We start from the raw sequence: 24,883 nt of genomic DNA, 5'->3' as shown, positions 1-24,883 counted from the left end.
AAATTAATGACCTCCAGAACTGTCAAGAGGGTATGTGCTCCGCATCTCATGCCTTCAAACGCCACCGCGTGTTCAATGCATGTCAGGATTGACTTCTGAGGCACAAATCGTTTATTAAATGAAGAAAAGATTCTCCTATCACAGCAAATTCAGTTTTTACTGTTGATATTTGACGCCAATTAGTCAGGACATGATAATTTTGTTTGTTTGACTCGTTTGATGGAAATGCTGCTTTATTACCACGTCTTGTATGCAATAATTCAGTTTTGCACATTTAGTTAATACATAAAGTTAAATAAGCAATATTGGATGGAAACAGCTAGTGATATTTCAAAAGAATTAATACTATAAACAGAGCTGAAAAAAGTTGAGATATTAGCTGGCCATCTGTTTAGTCCTCATTGATCAGGCTGCTGTATTTTGATGGTTACAGACCATTATTTCTAAACCTGGGGCTCAGGAAGAAATTATATATAAAGATAAATGAATATGTTTTATTATATTTCAAATTAAATAAACTGTTACTATTGTCAATAAGCTGATGCACTTCAGCATGTGTTAGTTTGCTTAAGATTGTCTCAGAAATTTCAGAAGTGTGACTTTAATACATGGAAAAGCGGTCAACAAACTTTTCAATTTATGTCAAGCTTTAAGATGAGCATAATATGCATTAAAACACCTTAAATTATTTAAACATCTGGAAATAATTAATTGATAGTGTTTTTTATATATCTAATTGTTTCAATTACTGTATTATTGCTCTTAGTTTGTTAAAAAAATAAAGTAATAAAAAAATCAACAGATTTTAATTAAAGTACCTCATTTAATTACATTTAACTTTAATTAATTTAAATTAGAAAATGTGTAGATATTCATTGGGAGGCTTTGAAATATTTTACTATTATCAGATGCTTTCTTAACCAATGTTTTGTCGCTACTATATATTTTTGTATGTTTATTTTGTTATTGAGTGGAAGAATTGAGAGGATATTTATCTCAGCATCACTTTCAACTACTTTATATGAAAGGTTTTGGAATAATTAATAAAAGCACTTTGCTGCAAATGGCGTTACTTTATGTGCAAAAAAGAGAGAAAAGAGCTTCAGTCTGTAATTCACCTAATGTCCACCAGTTTTACTTATAAAAAAAAAATGTTTCTGAACTATTCTTACAGCTGCTTTAAGGCAGCTAAGCCTTTCAAGCTGAACTATTCAGCATGTCATTCATCAAATGCAACTGCAGTGTTTCTTCACACCCTCATTCAGTGTTTTCCAGAAGAACATCCATAGATGCCACTCACACAGAAACACCACTTGCAGAAAATCAATCGCACTGAACAAATCCATATTGCACCTGAAATTACACCCATTTGAAACTGTTTAGATTGAAAGTCACAGCTACAGGCACAGGAGCATGTAATTAAATCAGTGACAGGCTGACATCGCCTCATCATTCCCCTTGAGCAGGATCTGATCTTCGCCTTTTTTCAATAATGACATCGTTTTTCAATGGCTGCAGTGGAGTATGTCTGGGGTCACAAACTACACAGTACGGGTTACATCTGCACTGGACACGTAGCCTCCCCTCAGACCGGACATCCCACATTCCTGGCTAGCTTAAACAAAATGGGGAGCTTCAGTGTCCGGGGTCCGGACCCTGCCAGACCTCTCACGGGATCCTACTGAGAGCGCAGCAGAAGGAAATTATGCAACGGGACGGGATGTTCGGAGCTATTTTTAGCAAGTGAAGCAATAGCTAATTAATCCAGCGCTGAGTGGGATGTTGAATCTGATCACAGGGAAAAACAAGGGAAACTGTCAGATGCTCGTAGACATATTTTCCTATTCTCGCTCCAAAATAAGAGCAGCTGATGGAAATTAAAAATGACATTTTGCACAAGCCCGTTTCCCTTGGTACTGGTGGACTCACATATTTCATCAATCAAGGCCAGCTGCTGGTAAAAAGGACAGGGTGGGACGCTTTCCTGTTCTGTAACCTGAATACAAGTGCTACAAGTCAAGTTAAAGTTTTCTTTGTTTCACTTATCTAAAAGACATCAACTAAAGAAATTCTTTGTTTTTAAAGCATTGAATAATATCCAACCTGCAAAAGCACAGCATGTAATTTAGTTTTAGATGCAGGTGCAACTGCAAACCTGTTTTAGCTGGCATGACTAACAACAATTAGTCAACAACCTAAACGGAAATAAATAATTCAATCAAAATGAAAGTGAGTCACAGCCTTTTTGTTCTCTTCTGATTCTCTCCTACTAATGATTAACCCTTGCATTTATATAGTGCTTTTCTGGACACTCAAAGCGCTTTGCAAATTTTTGGGGGACATCTACTCATACACCACCAGTGTGCAGCATCCACCTGGATGATCTTACAGCACACACCAGCTCATTGGTGGAGAGAAGACTATTTGATATGATATGGGGATGGTTAGGAGGCAAGGATGGACAAAGATCAGTGGGCAAATTTGGCAAGGATGCTGTGGTTAAAACTCTACTCTTTTCAAAGGGCATCCTGGGATTTTTAATGACCAAAGAGAGCCAGGACTTCAGTTTAATGTCTGACACTTGTTTCACACCGCAAGCACAAGGAGAGCATGAGCAGCATGTGCGCAGCACATACTGTATGGAGCTCATCGGCAGCTGCTGCACAGATCAATTTAAAACGGAATCATGAAGGGAACATTTAAAAAGCAACTTATGTTAACACCCTAATCATATTATTGTCTTATTCAGATTAAAGCAAATTTGATTACTGATGTCCATGCAAACTTAGTCACTGATGTGTTGAATAGTTATGCTTTTCCAAATCACCTGAAGTTTTTCCTAGTGCACACAATGGCTATGCTGGTCCACCAGCCAGCTCAGAACTACCCAGTCCAGACTTGTTTACACACAATGCATGCTGACCTTCCTGTAATTGGTGATTCTGCGATTGATATGCTCGAGTCTCTCTCCGCACATGGCAGTGAATCTGGTCTGCAGGTCCTCAGGGATGAGCTCTGCGCTGGAGCTCAGTCGACTGCAGGTCTGCACCAACTGCTCATCATTCCTGGCCAGAGCTTCTAAAATCTGATAAAACATGCAAAACAAAACAGCAAACATTATTATATATGGGTGAATTTTATGTCTTAAAGATAAACTTTTCATTACTTTACAAAATTCAAAACTCTAATGAAACAGTTTTGATTGATAACTCAAACTATATCAAGTTATATATGAAGTCAAAAATAACATTTATTTCGGGACATTTTTTCTTGAATAATATGTTCACCGTGATGTATCATGTCATTTTATCTATTATTAATCTTTGTTAGTTTACAACTATTAAAAATTGAAAATTTGCATTAAACATCAATTTTCTGCAATATTTGTAATTTCAGTAATTCAAAAAATTGTGATTTGATGTCTGTTCCTACATTTTGTTCAACTCTGTTACATCAGTTATAAAAAAAGATCATGTCATGTGGTATCTGGTTTGAGGTTAGCATCTTGAGCTGAAGCACAAAATGGTGGAAAATGTAATTTCTAGTCAACTTTTTATGGTTTAAAGATTTGAAAATAAGTTAAACAACAATTAATTTAAGAATCAATTCAGTGTATTGTAACTTAAACATTTGTTGTATATCATTCCAGCTTAAAAAAAATGAATGAAAAATGCTAGAAATCAACCTTGAATTCTGGAATGAGTACCTTATTAATGCCCTCAGAATACATATTTTAAACACAGCCATGGCTCTTGATGAAAGGCAACTTTTACAATACAAGTTTACAATACAAAGGAGAAAACTTCTGATGATATTTTATGGCATATACAGCACACACACACACATATATATATATATATATATATATATATATATATATATATATATATAAACAGCATTTGTGCAGTGTTTTGAGTATGTGAAAAACTAATTATTCAAACAGAAAACAAACAAACACTACATTTGAGATTCGGCTATTGTTATTGTGAGAGGTTTTATGCATTTTTTAAAATAGAAAAATGTTTTAATATATGGTGACCTAAGTTTGATTTCTGCGTCAAGGTCCTTTGTCAAATCCGTCTCTATCTGCTCCTCACAAATTTCTGTCTATAATCTTCACTGTCCTGTTTCATTAAAAGTACAATTTTTTTTTAAATAAATAAATAAATATGTATATATATATATATATATATATATATATATATATATATATATATATATATATATATATATATATATATATATATATATATATATATATATATATATATATAGTTAAAGTCAAAATTATTAGCCCCCCCTAAACCCTGAATTATTAGCCCCCCTAATCATTTCCCATCCAACCCCACCCCACCTCACCCACAATTTTTGTTTAATGGAGATAGATTTTTTTCCACACATTTCTAAAGATAATATTTTTAATAACTCATTTCTAATAAATGCTTTATTTTATCTTTGCCATAATGACAGTAAATAATATTTTACAAGATATTTTTTCAAGACACTTCTATACAGCTTAAAGTGACATTTAAAGGCTTAACAAGGTTAATTAGGTTAACTAGGCAGGTTAGGGTAATTATGCAGGTTATTGTATACCCATGGTTTGTTCTGTAAACTATCGAAAAAAATATAGTTTAAAGGGGCTAATAATTTCGATCTTAAAATGGTTTACAAAAAAATAAAAACTGCTTTTATTCTAGCCGAATAAGACTTTCTCCAGAAGAAAAATTATTTCTTTTAGAAAATGTCCTTGCTCTGTTAAACATAATTTAGGAAAATCAAAAAGGGGGCAATAATTCTGACTTATAATATAATATAATATAATATAATATAATATAATATAATATAATATAATATAATATAATATAATATAATATAATATAATATAATATAATATAATATAATATATACACCCCCATGAAAATTGTCATTATGGAAGTTTTGCATTTTAACAAATTTAGTTCAGACTATGAATCTCTGACACAGTTGGGAAAACATTTGTCACTACATTGTTTATTTCCCAAATGATGCATCATACTGGTAGTTCAGCCCCGAGTTACATGGTTGTTTGAGAAATGCACCTCAGAGTGAAAACACACAGTTCCACACAAGTGAGAAAAGTCTGTGAGACTGCAGAGGAGACCACAAAATTTAAAAGCACACAGAGCCCATAACAACTCCATGTAATCTGCCTAACAGCACTGCAATATGAAAATTAATCTAAAGAGAGTTTTCTCAGAGGAACTGCAGACCCTCCCAAGCAGATGTGTGCAATAAGCCCGAAATTGAGAGCAGTTTAGGGAATTAAAATACAAAAGAAAGTCTTAATATGTAGAACATGTCAATACATCAGAGTCCCATTAGCGCGTGTTTGTGTGATGTCACTGTTGAGCTACAATGCTAACAATAGTCTAGCCTGACAGCTGTTGCTTCATTAAGGCAGATTGTAATTCACACAAATCCATTTTTAGTGAAAGGAAATGTGGTGTTCATTTGTAAACAAGCGTGATGAAGCATTATTGAAAGCAGATGAGATCATACGCCTGCAGGACGCTTTATGCTACATGAAATGCAGTTGAGCTAATGCTAATAATCACCAGCAGAGATGACATTTCACAATAACAGATCTTGTTCAGTGTCACTGATGCAAATACTGAGCGATGGGCATTTCGGAGGATGATTAAATAAAAATAAAACATCTGCCAGACATAATTAAGATTAACAAAATAAACAACAGAATACTCAGTTGTAGCATATAGGGAATACATTGACAAATTTATTATACAATTGACAAAATTATTATACAATAATCGTATGTTTAAAAAAGTTTATTTTGGTATCAAATTGAAAACATTTCTAAGGACTATATATATATATATATATATATATATATATATATATATATATATATATATGAGCGATAACATACTCGTAGCAGTGCGATATGGCTGTATATCGGTACTGGTTGGCGTTGGCACAAGCCCACAGGCCAAGTGACTTAGTGTCCCACCAGTGACAATATATAGCCGTATCACACAGCTACGAGTGTGATATTGTGTTAATACAACAGTTTTACAGCATAACCGTGTATTGTAAATAAAAAAGAAAATCAAACATTGCTACATTGCTACTTCACAAACGTCACTTTAGAGTTAGTATTTAAATGATTATCTAGCGTAATATCTGAAGTGATGACAAAACAGGTGATTTTGCTGACATTTTAAGATTAAAAGGCTTAACAGCATGAAATGCCATCAGTCAACAGAGATTTCCCAGTATTTATCTGTTGCCATCGGAAGATCACAATAATTAGGACCAAAAAAGCCAAAGCAAAGCAAACACTACCATATTACTTTTGTGCTTGCGATAAGAAAAAACACTAAACACATGCAGGCATTTCTTCTTTCTTTCTTTTTACTAGACTAGTCTGCAGTAACGAAAACTGGAGACTTATTAGAATCAAACACATGCCCGACCAACTCAGGGTTATACAAAGAGTGGCCAACACAAAATACATACATTCCTGATATGTCAAACTCAATACACTATAATTACTATGGTATAAATACAGAACTACATCAAGTATAAGAGAGAGATTGACTTAAAATGTGACCAACCAGTTTAATAATGATTTGATCAGCTGTTGTTATAAATAAAGAGTTTTTCTCCTCTAAGGGCTTATTATGTGGTCTTTGTTGCCATCTTGTGGATGAACAACATCAACTGCCTTTGCTCTGCTCAATGACAGGCTGATGGATGCCGACATGCTGTATCTCTGAAATTCTCTGAAAACCACATTCTCCCTTGAAAAAGCCTAAAAAGTTGATTATGTTGTCCAACAGCTGCAATATTTATCAACCTGTAGTTTATCTGCTGTCTCTCTTTGTGGGCAGAGTAATACACAAGAGTGAAGAGGCTGTACGAGTTCTGATATTGCTAGCAGGCAATCAGATTTGAGAACCAGACAGAATTTGCACATGTAGGGGGGCGGGGGGCGCAGTGGGTAGCATGTTCGCCTCACAGAAAGAAGGTTGCTGGCTCAAGTCTCGGCTGGATCAGTTGGCATTTCTGTGTGGAGTTTGCATGTTTAGCCAGTGTTCGCGTGAGACCCCAGGTTAATAAAGGGACTAAGCCGAAAAGAAAATGAATGAATGATAATGATATATAAATATTTGATTGGCTGACAGTGTTGGTGGTCCTCCAGGAATGTGGTTGAGAAACACTGTATTGCATTATGCTAAAAAAATGTCATTTACTAGGGATGTAACAGTATCAGAATTTACGGTACGGTAATACCTCGGTATGAATGTCACGGTACGGTATTTATTGAATCATTTACAGGAAAAAACTAAACTTATGAAAATACTACAAAAAAGAGCCAAACGTGTCAATGACATACAAATTAGCCATCTATCTGTAAGCTTTGAAACAGGAACTTCAATTTTAATGACAAAAAAATATTAAACCATGTAAAAAAATAAAGTTTCAATTTAGTATTGTTGAAAACTCATCACATTCAACATTTAATCACTCACTCACTTAGATAGAGATGGGTTTTAAGGAAAATTATCATATAAATAAAAACTGGTAAAAGCTGGTATCTCTGTCCCCATGACTGTCGTATTCCCCAACTTGCAGGCACGTGCACACATAGAGCTCAACCTGTGCAGGGCACATGTCCTTTTTAGTCTTGGATAGAAAGTACCCTTCCAAAATGATCAAAAGTGCCCCCGCGACGCGACACATCCTCCCTCGCCCTTCAGTCGGCGCGCGACAACACCGCTCTTGAGTATGCGCGCTCAACCCCCCCTCCTCGCTTTACATTACGCGCTCGACAACACCGCTATTCAGTACGCGCGCGACAACACAGCTGATCAGAACGCACGCGACAACACCGCTATTCAGTACGCGCGCTGCGACAACACCCGCTTAGGTTCGATCATTTACACTTCTTTTTTATCCCCGCTTCTTGCACCACACTCCATTTCCGCATTACTGGATCTGTAGCGACAACAGACCAAGGCATAATGGCTAAGCCTGGGCTGTTGGGAATTGTAGTTTTCGCTACCTCCCGTTCGCTTCATTCGCCTGAGCAAATTTTCTCAGAAGACCTATAGTTTTACCGAGTCATGCGACCACGGTAATATCGAAAAAAATTTATATTGCGGTATGACGGTATTTACAATACCATTACATCCCTATCATTTACACATCATAATAAAATATGTAGAAATAAAAAAGATAATAATACAAATATATTTTGTATTATGCTTGACTTTATGTTTATGTATTTTATGAAATAATTACAACATTTACAATAATATAAAATGTTTATCAATGATTCTGACAATATAATTTAATAAAAAATAAAGCTATTGCTTTAATATGCTACAGTATTATAATGTCGTACATTTTGTTAAGAACATGCCATTAACACAATAAATTGTGTAAAGATAAAAAAGGTGACTATATGTTTAAGTATTTTTTATGAAATAACTAAAAATAATACATTATAAAACATGTTTCTCAGTACTTCTTATGATATATTTGAATAAAAAAAAATCCTCTTGTAACAACAATGGTTCCATGCGAGTCACTTAAGCCTCCACACCACCGGTGATTTAAAGTGTTTATCCTCTTATTCCACAGCAGGGGGTCGTAAAGACCACTTTCATTTGTCACACACACTTGGTTTAATATACTCGGCTGTCAGCTTCTATCAGCACCTGTGTGTTACTGTGAACTGTGAAGAGGCCCTTGCAAATGTACAAGACAATCGCTGTGGTCTCGTCTGCTTCTGGATAAATTCATACACTTCTCTACAGCAGAGATAATAGTCAATACTCATGGGACTTTACCTTCGCTGTGAGGCTGAAGAAGCCTTTCGGTTCCACCATTTTCTCCAAGACGTGACACTTCATGCCAGCTGTGCTGTCGTATTCATACATGACGCCGTACTCCAGATATACGTTATCCACCGTTAGGCTAACGTGGTCCTTTTTTCCATCTATTATGGCGATGGTGTTGAATTTGTCCATGACTTCTGTTGAGCAAATGCAGATACGTCAGCTTGATTTAGTGTTAGCAGATCAAAAGATACAAACATCAACATACAACTATATAGAAGTAAATTGTATTATTTTATAATCAAATAGCCATTTTTATTTCTTATTAATTATGTCAAAGCAGCTTCATATACAAAAAAAAAAACATGCAACAATCAAAAATTAGGTATGTTTACTAGGCACATTACTCAAGTGCACTGCTCAAATTTACTACCCTTTTGTTATATTAGGAATGAAAACATCTACTGAATTAAACTGCTGTAAAAATGCATCAGATAAATAATTTTCAAAGGATTTTTGTTTTGCATTAGTCTGTTAACCAACCTCAGTCCTGATCAAAACTACTAAATTGCTTAGAAAATTACAGGATTTTACCTCTATAATTGCCTTATTCAACAATTTAGTAGTTTTGATCAGGACTGAGGATGATTAACAGATTTATCCAAAATCTTATCTGATGCATAAGCTGCGTCCCAAATGGCACACTATACACTATGCACTCATGCACTATGTACTTATGCACTTACACACTCAACAGGATAGTATATGTATGTAGTGTCGTCCCAAATGGCACACTAATGTTTTTTTACTAAGCGGAAATTCAAACCATTTCCCTGATGACGTTTGACAGTTGCCAAATCAGTGAAGTAAACGACCGAATTATCAAATAATACCTGCCGTGAGTATTGCCGCATTCACCATCGGGAGGCGCTATAATCACTCTCATAGGAGAATTTTGCTTTCACCATCCAAAATAAATAAAGTTATCCAACATGTGCGTCCGATAGCTCCGCCCCTTCCACTACGTGAGCAAACCTGCGGTCGTTGTGTGCGTGAAGTGTCCATCATTACACACTTCATTTTAGCGGCTGAATGAGTGCATCATCCGGGTAATAAAAGTGCACTTATTATTTTTATTATTTAATTATTATTTAATTATTAATTATTATTTAATTAATTATTATTAATTATTTATTAATTATTGTTATTCAGTTCAATTCAGTGGATATTTTCATAACATAACTAAAAGGTAGTCCACAGTGTACTGTTGAGTTTTTAAAAACAATTCCAAGCATTTTCTCAAAATATGTGTCAAGATAAGATTTGTCACCAAAAGTCATTCTGCTATCGGAAACAAAGAAAAAGTTATGGCCAAATTAGGATTCAAAATCACCCTAGAGTGGATGAAAACATCCCCAGGTTAAACAGGTTAAAATTAAACAACAAGAAATCTTTAATGTTATTTATTTGCTGAAAACAAGACAACAAGATAACAAGTTTGTGTTATTATTATATCAGGTTGGTTAAGACCAAGAGCACTGAAAATCTAATAAAAACATGCTGAAAACTCAATGACCTCATCGTCATGACTTTGCTTCAAAATTTCTTTTTAAATCAAAATATCAACAAATTTTCTCTAAACAATGCAGAAACAACCAGTTTTTACTTGTTAGTGAAATATATGTGTACTAAAAGTGTTGGCATTGTTGGACATGTATATGTCTGTTAAAATCTCAAAAAATGGGTTTTAAGGTTTCGCGACCCTTTAAAACTACAGTATGACAAATTTCTTGTGTAAAAATGCATGATTAATTTAATTAAATATGATAGCAAACTTGTATAAAAATAAAAAAAATACATTTAAAGTTAACTTAAAAAACAAAAATAAAAAAATTGTGAATGGATGGATAATCGGAATATATATATATATATATATATATATATATATATATATATATATATATATATATATATATATATATATATATATATATATATATATATATATATATATATATATATATATATATACAATCAAACTTTTTAAAAGCAAACTAAATTTAACAACCTAATTTTATTTAACAATAAAATAAAGAGGAAAAACGCATAAGTCATGACAAAATATTATGATTTGCGATGTGCAAACACAACTAATATGCAACAATTTAATTTAATTTAGTTAATTTAATTTAAAAAATATGCCTTTATTTTCTATTAATTTATTTAAAAATATATTAGCTTTTAAATAATTACGTTTTAATTGCATTTAAGCCATAAGCCAAAAATAAATGTAAAATAATCTGTGAAAAAACCCTGTGAATTCTGCATGAGGCTACTAAAGTGTTAGTCTGAAAAGAAGAGCAAATATCAGAGCTAAAGTGGGAAGATGAAAACTTGTGTACTCATGAATTCAGTGTGTGTGTAACAGCACCTTCAACTTTACACTCAAACACATCTCCATTGTCTCCAGTGGTGGGCTTTTGGTTGCTTCTCTGGTGGTCTTCCTGTGCACTCTCACTGTTGTTATAAACCCATTTAATGGAGTCTTGCTGCAATAACAAAAAATAAAATAAAATAACCTTTTCAGGCTAGTGTTCAAAACAAGATCAGCTCTATCATACAGTACACTCCCATAAGACACAAACATCACAAACAGAAACATTTTTTTTTTTTTTTATCTAGATAGAATTATGGTTAAATGTATGTTTCTGCCCTAGAGTTTCAGAAGAGACTGAATATTTGATTTCAAGATATAAAATCAAGTCAATCTTCTGATTAAATTTAGCAAACAGTATTAACTGAGCAATGTTATTCACATGTTACACTAGGTCTTGTGCAAATAATGTCAATATATTAATTAAGGAAATTAAAAATAAAAAAATAAAGCTTTCTTTTGAAATAAACTTAAAGGCACACTCCACTTTTCATGTAACAACTTCTCTAGACTTAGCAGTTTACAACTTCTCCGGGTCTGGTGGATGAAATTTTAGCATAGCTTAGCAAAGATCATTAAATTCCATTATACCCATTAGTGTCTGACTCGAACAATGTAAAATATTAATAATAACAATGTTCCTGGTGGCAGGGTGGCTCAGTGGTTAGCACTGTTGCCTCAGAAAGACGGTCGCTGGTTCAAGTCCTGGCTGGGCTAGTTGGCATTTCTGTGTGGAGTTTGCATAAGCTCCACAGTCTATAAGTGAATATGTGCTATAAGTGTATTGGGTAAACAAAATTGGCCAGTGTATGAGTGTTAATGTGAGAGTGTATAGGTGTTTCCCAGTACAAGGTTGCAACTGAAAGGGCGTCCGCTGCGTACAGCTTATGCCAGAATAATTGGCAGTTCATTCCGCTGTGGCAACCCCTGATAAATAAGATTAAGCTGAAGGAAAATGAATGATTGAATGAACAGTTCCTATTTAAAGCTTGACTCTTTTTCTCTTCTGGGAAATTTAATAACTGGATAAAGTGATATGTTAGTGGCCTAACAAGTTCAAGGCATTTCTCGAAACCTTCGTATATACTTTTGAAGTCGTAGTTTAAGCTGTACCTCATTCTTAATACGCGTTTCCCAAAGCTTTCTTTTATTATACTCCCTTTAAGTCATATTTTTGTAAGGTTAGTCTAGACCATTCCTAGCTAAACCTTATCGCTGCTAGATCGGTATTAAGTGGACTAGATTGAGATTAAATAATTAGGATTAAGTAAATTAAGCTTAAGTTTTACCAACCATATTAATCAATTCAGAATCAACTGCAGGGACAGCACTTTACAACGTCGTACGTGAAAAGGTGAACTTAGCAACCTCTTTGTTACAGTTATAGTTGTTCATATGCAGTATCAGTTATAAATTATTAAGCTGTAATTGAAAAAAACACACCAATCTTCAAAGCCTTCTAAGAGACAACATTATCTGGAAACAAAGCCCAACTTTCTAACTCTATAGAGCATTTCAGTGTGGTCATGTCTTAGACCCATGAACATTTCCTGCTTGTTATCAAACTATTTTTATAACTGTAACAAGAGGCAATTCAATCATAACATAATGTTCAAACAGCTATCATAACATTATTTATCAATATGTCTTTTTGGATTCTTGGAAGCTTTAGAATCGTAAAATAGGAAGTACATTGGGACAATTGTTTTTGTTTAAATCCCTTAAAATGGTCTTCAGTGGTCTATATAAGTCCCTTTTTTGGTCCCTGGGACCAAAAATGTTTTTCAGGAAGTCACCGCTGTAGACGTTACAAAACAGCAATAATGCCTTCCACTTTAAAGAGCCCCTACTATGGGTTTTTGAAAACGACCTTCCATGCAGTCGTAACACAGCAGAGATTTAATTCTGAAAATGCACCGTGTTTAAATCTATTGATTCTTTAACAAAAAGTCCTCTATAGGTCACATATTGCATCCAAAACCATGCTGAAAAAGTGATGCGTGTTTCTTCCTTAACCGATTTAAATGCTTTAAACTTTCGATCCTCTGCCATTTGACTTTGCTATGCCATCAGCTGTTCATACACACACCTTATTCTTAATAGGCGTTTCCTAAAGCTTTCTTTTATTATACTCCCTTTAAGTCATATTTTTTGTAAGGTTAGTCTGGACCATTCCTAGCTAAACCTTATCACTGCTAGATCGGTATTAAGCGGACTAGATTAAGATTAAATTATTAGGATTAAGTAAATTAAGCTTAAGTTTTACCAACCATTTTAAACAATTCAGAATCAACTGCAGGGACAGCACTTTACAATGTCGTACGTGAAAAGGTGAACTTAGCAACCTCTTTGTTACAGTTATAGTTGTTCATATGCAGTATCAGTTATAAATTGTTAATTGTTTTATGGTCAATTTTCAAAATAGTTAAACATTTGCCACTGTGTGGATTAATACTGAATGTGTGTCGTTGCTTTTACTCAGGGTTAGAGTTAATAGTAAAGTAATATGCTGGTGTTTAACTGCATTGCTTTAATGCATTCCTGCTTTGGGCTCTCGCATACTCAGTGCTACTTCACAAACGTGGTGGATGTTTTTCTCTTGTCTCGCACTGAACCTAGTCGACCAATTACAACAGACTGGGTCGTCGGACCAATCACAACATATTAGCCTCAACCAAAAGAGGGGTTTGGGAGCAAATGAATCTCTAAACAAATCATATGGGAATCACCGGGATAATTGGGTAAAAATAAATGCATATTATAAGACATTAAAAGTGTTTTTTGACCTAGCATGCATATCAGCCTGTTGTTGGAGACCCCCAAACCAAAATACGACCTTTGTAATGCATGATAGGGGCTCTTTAAGTTGAACTAAACTGTGTCAAACCGTTAAAAGGAAGAGGTGACTTTTGAACGTTAATCTGTGGTTCATCTAACTTTCTTACAAGCAGTGTGAAAGAGTTTTAAAAGTAAACCACAGCCATGTATTCTTAACTTACTTTTAACTCTAATAATTAAGACTAATTCACACTGCACCGAAAGACACAAAGCAACACAGACCAGACCAGATTACAGTACGTCACTTCTCTGACATTTCTGGACCCGACAAATGCCAAGTGAACATGTTCAATCTGCAAAAACAAATGCTGCACAATGCTGATAGTGGTAGCGCATCCACCAAATCCTGACACGTTGTCTATTGCTTTTGGTCTATGTCTGTCGGTGTAGTGTGTAGTGGTTTTAACAAGATAAATCCGGATCAACTCCAAATCTACTCCTGTCCCTTACATTCCCTCCTGCTGTGGGCCACAAATTTCTGCTCAGCGGGAGGGTGGGCACCCCTCTCACACTGTTTTTCCATGCCTGATGGAAACCAGAGTCTAGCCAGTGTGCCAACACCACCGTCCTACTTCAGCCTGTGCCAAGCCTGTCCTTCATTACGCTCCAACACAAGCTTGCCTGGCCCATTCCTTAACCCATATCCCTCACCCCCCAGCCTGCCTCCTGGCTTTCTTCCCTGCCCGGCTCTATGAAAAGAACCATAACTGCTATTATTGCTGGGTAATGACCCGAACTAGATTGCAAACACTTCTGTTATGTCCTTTGTTGTGCTTTATAGACAGAGATTTACTAGTTAGAAAGGTCAGGAATGGTGCACTGATTAGAGGGTTTGAGGAACATTTGATTCTCACCTGTGTTGGTCGCCGGTACTTCCTGCAGGCCGTGACATGTGCGATGACACTGGCATGGCTCTCTTTGCTCACATTGATGCCGTTCACTTTAATGATGCACTGGCCTGGGTGAAGGCCGGCAACTGCCGCAACTGTGCCTTTTGGCATAGAAGAAGAGAGAAATCAGAGTTATATGGAGAACTTCATTTTGTCTGCCAAAATAATTCATTTGGCCATACTCTAAGACAGCATTGCATTAACCCAGAATTTTGACTCTTCTAAAGCATAAAAATAGTATATTCAATATGTTTGCAGATATTTAAGAAACATGCTAATTGAACATTCTTGTTTAACTTAAAAACAGATATTAAAGTCAGATATTCTGCTTTAAAAAAAGTGCTTTACATGGTGAAACGTTTGTCTTTGTTATGGTACTTTTAACCTACCCAATGCCAGTTTAGCCAATTATATCCCAGCACCCCGGGTTGACTTTGTGGAAAACCACGTATTCAATACATTCATTCAGAAGGGCTCTGAAAGCATGTGCCCGTGACCAAAATGCAACCTTTAGTGGACAGTAGCAGACTCCGATATGAGGCGCAGATTCAGAGTTCTACATGAAGTTATTAATTAGCAAATTATATATATTACGAACGTAAACATTAGGTGAGCAGGTTACACTGTAGTTGCGTGTCTTATCAACATGCTCTGTGATGAGATACACAGTAATAAGCACTAATTTAAGAAGTATTTTGCACCAAATGAAACACGGCAAAAATTTAAATACAGCTATTCAGAAGCACAGAATATGCACTCACTCATGAAAGGGTAAAATTTATAATCTATTTAATACAAATTAAACCTCTTTAACATCATTAAATGTACTTGCTGAATCACTTGTATGCGTTAAGTTCTAAAGTTCAATTTCAAATGGTTTATTGTCAAGATCTGAGGTGAACTATCTGCTGTTGCTTTCAGTAGTATGGCAATAAATGTAATGTAAAATGGCATTCAAACTCAAATTTTTATTATTTAACACTTAATAAAGCACATGAGGTGTACCTGAAGTGATCATTGTCAGTTTTCTGTTGTTCAGAAACGCTTCGTAATGTTATAGGGTATAAACAAACAAGACTCAGCAATGTGTGACAAAGTGAGCAGTCTATAAAGTTAGAGTAATCAGTCTCAGCTGTGTGTGTGTAATCAATAGAGAACTGCAACAGGTGTGTGTGTGATGCCTGAAAGGAGTTGTAGTTCAAATGGTGGTAGAATTATAGTCTGTGTGATAATGCATGTTTTTTATCGATCTGCAAAACCTAGATCGCTGTTTAATCGTGACAAGAACATTAATTGTGAAGTATTTTCACCATATTTATTTGTGTATTATGTTACTGATTTGTATGAGCTATGCATCATGCAAGCAAATCTTGCCATTAGCTTAGCAACATACTACACATTGGATCATTGAGAGTATTTATGCCATTAGTTTAACGTATTAGTAGTTTCTCAATAAACAATAAGTACACATGTTAACTAAAATATCAGAGTATCATCATGCTGTTATCTTAGTTTATCAAAATGCTAACCTAGTTGCATGCAAAATCCTCTGATTGTTGAAGTGGAGTGCTACAGTATTTGTGTGATATTCAGAGGTGTTGATCATGTAAAAGGCCCCAATTTGGCTTCTGTTTTAAGTTCTTTCTTATGTTATCACTCTGCATGGGTAGTAGACAGCAGGACAGTTCACTAGGTTCTGGAACACAGCCATGTTTTTGAGTGTGCATACACAATGAGGAGAGAGCAACACAAATCACTTTAAATCTCCTAAACAAAAATGTCATAAGCATTTTTACAAGAAGACCCATAAAAGCCTCTTGGTCTGTGCATAAGCAGACCATGATTAATAGTGCTGATTTTCTCTGTGATTACTCTTCTTTTACAGTTCACGTCTGAATGTCAGTCTGCTAAGCAAATCACACATAAACAGTTTGACCCCGAGGTTAGGATTCATTTAGTTTAGACGGATCCACTTGGCATGGGCGCCATTGCGGCAGGTCAGGCGGTAAACTCAAATGAGTGTAACTTCGGTTCATTTTCAGAAAAGCAAAACACACCAATAAAATCAAGAGCTGTTTATCTGTGAATTACGTATGGCTCCAATAAAAATGTCTGAGGACCAGGCCAACATTTGAAGTTTCACTGAAGAGACTAAATATTCATTATTTGTTTGCATAATCTCTTAAACAAACACAGGGATTCATAGTGAATATCTTTTTCGGTTTTAAAAGTGCATGCCTCTGTAAGAGGTTTCAGTGTTTCTCTAATCATATTTCATGCTCTCAAGTCTTTACGCTGCACTTTTTTCCCTCTGTGTAAATGGTAAATGCTCTCTCACTTCTGCAGCTAGCGAAACTCAGGCAAAGCAGTTTTTAAGAGCAAGCAAGTACGTTAGACAGGGTAATAATTATAATAACTCCCCCACTGAGCTTATGAACAGCAATCTGCAGAAAGAGCAGCTGACCTTCTACAGTAAATGCAAATCTAGAAGGTACTGCCCTACTAGCTTAGGCTAGCATAAATGTCAGTACATTTGATGATTTATGCTAGTTAGTACTTTACCTATTTAAATCCTGACCAAGATGAACAAAATAAATACAACATAACATAAATACAAAAAAAAGAAAGAAAAACTAAATGTTAGCACATCTTGCTAGCAAAAATGACAGTGAACACTCCAGCTAACAATGCAATCAGTGGTGTGTTTTTTCACATTGGGAATTCAACTTTTTTTCATGTCTAGACCAGGTTTTCAATGGCTTTCTGACACCTAAACTGCTAAAATAGATAATTTTTACCAATGCTATATATTTATGTGGGCTATGAGTAGGCTCACAAGTCTGTTATCATCCATCTGCATAGTTAATCAGCTATAAAAAGGCCCACCCGGAATCTGCGCGTGCAGAATTCTGCAGATGTTCTGCAGATTTTTAGCCCATCATTAATTCTGTTTCTGAAATGAGTTTAGTAAATGTGTGTAAATCTATATTTATTCACTTTTTAAATTAATTTCAGTAATATTATTGACTAATATGAAAAATGTTCATCTGATTTATGTAAAATGCAGTTTGTACAGCAATATTTTCTGTCTTTTAGTAAATATGTATTATGACAAACTTGCTTCATTTAACAAATAAAGTAAATCTAATTGGATTTGCATTTTAAACATTAAATAGAAAGTTAAAAATATATTATTTTTCATTTAATATATTAAGGTTTTAGTTATGATACTTCCAAAATAATTCCGCAGACATCCACAGACTTCTACCAGAATTCTGCGCAAAAATAGCCAAAAACGTCCGCAGATCCCATCTGGTCCTAGCTATAGATCACATACGGCTGCAGCTGAAAGTTAACGAGAATTATATATATTATTTCTTAATAATTGCATTTTATTAACGTATACCCCTACCCCAACACTAAACCCAACCGTCACAGTTATGTAAAAACAGATCTGGATCTTGAGTCTTTTCTATTAGTATAGCTGATTAACCATGTGAATGGATGATACCAGCCTTCTGAGCCTACTAGTAGGCACAGAAGGCCCCTACTAGCCCATATCTATCAGCTGATAACCATTGATTATGGCCAGTAAATCAAGTGATAACATTCGTAGTGGGTGGATATACCAGCCTTGGTAGTACATTTACCAGCTACTAGCTAAAACTTCAGATTGTAGCATTCTTACTAACTTCCACCAGAATTAACCAGATTTCAAACCCAAGTAGTTGGCACTGCCTCTATTCCATGAATAAATCAAATAAACTTGATAGAATTTGGATTTTCACAAATAATAAAACTGACATATTTTGGATTTTAGAAGCTTCTGTGTTGGTGTAAAGCGAGAACCGTGCTTTTTCTTAACTCATTCTTTTCAGAAGTGATTTTTTCATTTTTTTTATCTCTCACCTCAGGCGCAGCAGGAAGTGAAAGCTGTGCAACTATCTATATATATATATCTATCTATATATGTGTGTGTGATGCACTTCTCAGTCTGACTCAGGTCCAGTCATGTACCTCCAGCACCAGCTGTGATCCAGCTGAGCTTCAAAAACTCAGAAGGATAAAGGGTATCAGCATACTCCTGCAGATAAACTCAATTTTTCTCTTTTCCTTTCTCTCTGTTTCCCTCTTACCTCTGCCAACCGCATGCACCACAGATGGCCCGAACCCCCGGATCTGAAAGCCCAATCCGTCTGCGGAGTCTGGGATCTTCACAGTCCTGTGGAGCATAAAGACACGGAGACATCAGTTTGGTCGCCAAACACACCGCATTTTCAGCTGCTGCTCCAAGTGTTTTTTGTATTCTGAGCCGCAGTTAAATATCAAGCTGATTTTAATCAATAAAAATGATGTTTATCTGGGAGGGTTCTTTATTTAATTGCTTTATCGACAGCCTGTAAGATAGCGCAGATCAGCTGTTATGGAGACAGAGCGGTTTTCCACTTACTCTCTGGGTTTGGTGCTGACCAGGACTCTGATGGGACCTCTGCTGTGGAAGCACTGCTTTAGAAAGTTTTCTACTTCCTGGAAAGGTCGCAAGAAAACCAGGTCCCCGTTAATGGCAAAGATCTTCTTCCCCACTTCCAGACCTGCCATCTGCAAAAGATAATATTTTTTAGGATTTATTTTTTTAGCAAACACTTTTATCCAATGTGATATAGATGAGGATAAAATAAAATAACAAAATAAAATATTATAAATAATAAATTCTTCAAACCCCACAAATTAAGGCTTGACTGTACATACATACAGACACACAATCGCACAGAGAGAGTTTTCCTACTGGTGGTTAGTCAAGTGCACTCACCTGCATGAAGCACACTCAGAATTGCACAATGTTTTCCAGAAACATTAAGTGTCTTGAAAGTGTCTGGTGCATATGGAAAGAAAAAGAGTTTGTCTCCTACCACCTATAGGAGACAGTCATTTACTCTTCTTATGCACCAAACACTTACCTTGACAAGCCCACTTGCCAATGCACCGTATTTATATATAACTTTAGTCATTTAGCAGACACTTATTCATGTCACATTATATTACTTTTGGTCACCAGTTATATATAAATGCCATAAAAAGACTGTCACAAGCTATGGACGAGGCGAAGACAAAAGGTAAAATTCATGTGCAGTTTAATGGAAAATTGTTTATGAAAACTTACAAAAAAAACAAAAAAAACAAAAAAAAAAACAGAGTAAAACTCAGGTACAAAACAGACATCCAAAATTGTGATCAAAATAGGCATAGTCAAACACAAAACAGCAATCCAAAAACAAGGTATCAAATAAACCAACAGCAAACAAACGAAACTAAGACAAAGCTCTTATACACACACAACAAAGACTCGGTTACAAAGTGTGCGAGGTATATTTATAGTCCAAACAATCCTACAAAACGGGTCACAGCTGTGAGTGTGTGATCAGTGGAAGTGGAAGCTGGTGTGTGCATAGCAGAATGTAGGGATTTGTAGTTCATTACCAGTCTGTAGTTCACCAGTGATCTCCCTCAGCATAGATCGCTGGAAATCATGACAAAGTCAATGTGGGATTTAATATTATTTTTTTAATCAAAAACAGTAAAGCGAGTGCTATTGTTAGTCATTTAGATGTGTCTTTTGACATTTCTTAAAGGTTATCAGAGAAAGAGGCAATTCATCCAGGATGAAATATTAAACATAAAAGTTCTTGCAATTGATTTTGCGCACCTACAGTATGGGACTCTCAAAAATGTTGATTATACGTATTCAGAAATGTACAATATTTTTCAGAAATGTAGGAAAAAAGGGTGGCTGGGATATACTGAAACAAATACAGTGTTTTAAAATGTGTATTAAATCAAATTAGTTCTAAAAAACATATTGCTGGATAAGTTGCCAGTTTATTCCGTTGTGGCGAGCCCTGATTAATAAAGGGACTAATTCAAAAAGTAAATGAATAGATGAATGCTTTGTGAAGAATTAGAATTTGGATGCTTTGTGTTAATTTCAACATTCGGGCATTAACTTTTTGCAAATTAACTATTGATGGATTAGATTTGTACTCAGAAGTAAGTCAATCCAAGTTCTCAGTAAGATATTTTAACTGTAATTCCACCTCAAGTCAGAAATCTGATATAGAAAATCAGGAGAGCTGCAACAGCCCAAACAGTACAATCCAGTACAGCTGCTGTTATATTGTTTTAGTGTGTTTGGAGCACCAGCTTCTTAAAAATAACTGAAAAAAAAAGAAAAAACAGTTTCTGTTAGGCCTGCGTTGTTGTGTTTTTGTGTGTTGATTTAATTCCTAGATTGTGGGCGTGCCTTCAGCACACCTGATGCTGGTCGACGCCCTTATTTAAACCCCGGCAGAGAGCTTGTCGGGGCCGCTGTCCATTCACTTGGCAGTTGGCCAGAGCCGCGCTCCTATTTGGCCATTATGCTTTGTTTCGCATCCATACTCTATCACTGACAACATTTACCGCATCCATACGCTTGCATTTCACACTGATTCAACATACTGATACTGATATTTTGATTATATAATTTAAATTGAGTTAAATAAATCTTCTTTTTGATTATATTTCTCCTTGTCGTCTCCCTTATTATGTTACATCCCTGAGCCAGGTGTTACAGTTTCTTAATGCTTACATTTTATATGTCATTTTTATCTTTGAGGTAAATGTATATATCTTATGTACAGCTGCATGTATGGATGAATCAGCAGGTAATTTTCCTTTTCACGGGTGCAGTCTTTTCATCCATACGTGCAACTTCCTGTTCTGAGCTCTGAAGTGGATGTAATTCATTCACTCTGAGCTTCACTGAATGGACTGGACATGTCTCTTGACTGCTATAAATAAAACCATTCTTCTCCAACAATAAAACGCACAATCCTCTGTTTCCGGATCATGTTTTTCCTCTGCATTGAAAAAAAAAATCTGTTTCACAGCTTTTTTTCTGTTGCTTTCTCCTTCCCTTTTCCCCAATTCACTTTTCTCTCCCTACTAAACGTCTTTATCCGCTCGGTCTTGGCCACTGTCATTTCATCAGCTCCAAATACAAGTGCTTTTTTTTTTGCTACTTTTACAAGACAGCTTTTCATCTATTCAAGTGCACAGCTGGATTTTATTGCCTTTTTTAACTCTGCTACATATTGGAAACACACAATGCTGATCCACATGCAATGCAGCCTCATTTAGTGACGCACAAGTTACTTCAGGTCTGGGTAACATTAATTTCTCTACGTCAGAACTGAGCCAGTTCAATTGACCACAACTACCAGGGTTTGATCTAGAAGATCAAACGTATTGAAGTACTAAAATAAATCCTCAATAATCGTGTTATTTGATGTCTATTTGTTATATAGGTCTACGACGGTAGACATCATAGTGCGCCACACCAATAAAACTCATTTAAGTGAATGGCGTTAACTGATCATTTGAATTCAATTGATGTTTAATTGCTTTTATTTGCTTTTCTTTGCAACAGGTGTGTATACTTTCTTGTTAAAACCCTACTTATTAGTATTTTTATCATTACTTCTACATTTTGCTTTGCATAACAATGAACTGATAAAGCCTAACATTTATATGCACAAGTCTGAGTAAAAACAATGAAGGTAAGAAAAAAAACAGATGTTTGGTTTTCAACTTTGGGTCATGACCCAAAAGATGTCTCGCAAGTCTATTCTGGTCACAGACACACCAGAAAAAAAACCATACTAAATAAATGAATGCAAATGACCATACAATCACGCTTAGTTATGAAAGCAAGAAAAGAGAAAAGAAAGAAGAAAACACCTCTCATTTGTAAATTTGTCAGAGTTTTCAAAGTATCAAATAGCATATGATGTTAAAAAGCATAAAAAAAATCAACCATTAAATAACATTAAAATACATCAATGGATAGATCTGGTCTTGATTATGAATGATTAAGCCACAATAAAAGCATTTTATAGTGCAGATGATTGTGAAAAAAAAGACAAAAAACTAAAACAACAACAACAAAAGTAAAGTACAAGACTACCAACTCAAGTCAAGTGAAGTCGTGGATTACACATCAGCTAAAGCACAGCTTTTTGGGTTTTGTTATATGATTATATATACATAATTTTGTTTACTCTACTTGAGTCTTGAAGCAAAACTAATTGACAACCACAATGATGTTATGATCTATGAAAAAAATAGAGTGTAACAGCTGAATTTAAAAATGAATTTTCTCCACAGGGAACAGATTTGTAACAATAACTTACAGGTGATTCTAGATTTATAGTTACATTTTGTGTCTCCAAAATGTGTCCTTGTATTATTTTCAAAAACAAAATCTAATGAAACAGTTTTGAATAATAACACAAAAATGTAAAGTTATCTCTAAAAATAGTGTTTGAGTGTGTATTTGGGGAGATTTTGTCTTTTGTCTCTTTTTCTCTCAATTCAAACATTTAATTATAATATAGCTTAAATTATCCTGAAATAATTAAGTGTTATTTGTACCTATAGCTATCTATAAAGCACTTTGAAAAAAGCATAGGACATGCTCCAAGTGATGTCACATCATCTGAATTGTACAAAATGTTTAGGGTTCACCAATAGTAGATTAATTTTTCATCAACTCTGTTATTGTAATATTTCAGTGAATCTCATGAGATCTCATGAACTTTAAAAAACAAAAAATATGTTGTAAAATGCATACAATTCTGTTTTCAGAAATGCCATGTGGTATCTGGTTTTGACGTTAGCATCTTGAGCTAAAGCACAAAATTGTCAGTTCTGTCTGTGTCAACTCTGTAAAGGTTTAAAAGTTGTAACAATAAGTTAAACAACTATGTTCATTGTTGTTGATAAATTATTATATTTAAGCATTTTGCATTATTTTCCTTAATAATGGATACAGTTTCTGTAAAATATACATGTGTTTATCATTATTCATAATTGTGAAAAATCTATTGAAAACACTTCAAATATACTTGCAACTTTTAATGAGTCTTACATTAAGATTGGGCTGCACAATACATGGAAAAACTATCTTTGTCATGATGATATTATTTGAAATATATGTATTAAAGCCATGTGCAATAAATAAATGTATTTTATGCATTGTTTGTTTATCTAAATTTGACCTATCATAACTTACTTTATTTATTTACTCCACACCTTGGCTCAACTTAAAATTTTAAGCCAACCAGCTTCAGGACATTTTTGAGTTTACTCAACTTAAATCAAGTCAAGTGCAGTACTTGGGTCAACGTAAAGCTCTGCAGCATGTTGCCTTACAATTTTGAGTTGAGTCAACTTTCCTTTTTTTTTGTTTTTTATTATTATTTTTTTTACAGTGTTGCTGTTCTGCTATTGGCTGAAACCAGAGCTGAAAATAAACAAACACAAATGGCGGGAGTCAAAGCAAGACAGAAAAATCATAACAGCGGATCATAGTCAGAATATCTGCTGTGGTTTTCACTTATACTGTTTTAGACTAAAGCCCTAGACATTCGCCTCTCTGATTGAGGCTTTTTCCTCAATATTAAGTGCACAAAGTTCAGTCTTGCATCCTTTCCTTGTAAGTTAAGACTTTGCAAGTTTGATATGGAAAACAAACTCCGAGGACACGTCGGGTAAATCTTCAAAGGGAGCAGTGTACTTTATAACGTCATTCACATCACCCTGCAGGCTATGTAGTTTTTCTTCCTTAACAAATGAAAAGATGTTTTGACAAACTGTCTATTTTCATTTCGATATTAACAACCAAACAGACATCAAATATGTTGAGGCGTCGTGTAGCTGCATATTCATATGACCGTCATCTTCACTGTATACATGTTTATAACAAAAAACACAGCCTACAACATAACTGCCTCCTTTCATTTTCATTGAAAATAATGAAACATGCCCTGTCTCTTTTG

The 24,883-nt window shown here is 34.9% G+C and overlaps 1 protein-coding gene across 1 annotated transcript in view; it reads right to left on the bottom strand.

Moving 5' to 3' along the window:
• Positions 1-24,883, bottom strand: part of prex2 (phosphatidylinositol-3,4,5-trisphosphate-dependent Rac exchange factor 2) — a 242,250-nt gene that overhangs the window by 114,231 nt on the left and 103,136 nt on the right. Inside the window, exons 18-23 of the mRNA XM_087309456.1 lie at positions 19,459-19,607; positions 19,145-19,230; positions 14,973-15,109; positions 11,278-11,395; positions 8,859-9,043; positions 2,924-3,085 (exon numbers count right to left, since the gene is read on the bottom strand). Coding sequence (XP_087165582.1) covers positions 2,924-3,085; positions 8,859-9,043; positions 11,278-11,395; positions 14,973-15,109; positions 19,145-19,230; positions 19,459-19,607 — 837 coding nt within the window. The remainder of the gene's footprint in view (positions 1-2,923; positions 3,086-8,858; positions 9,044-11,277; positions 11,396-14,972; positions 15,110-19,144; positions 19,231-19,458; positions 19,608-24,883) is intronic.

This window comes from Danio rerio, chromosome 24, assembly GCF_052040795.2.
Source record: "Danio rerio strain M-AB ecotype USA chromosome 24, GRCz13ab, whole genome shotgun sequence".
Classification (NCBI taxonomy): Eukaryota; Metazoa; Chordata; class Actinopteri; order Cypriniformes; family Danionidae; genus Danio; species Danio rerio.
The sequence above is the reverse complement of the archived record's forward strand: the minus strand, read 5'-3'. Positions and strand labels throughout refer to the sequence as shown.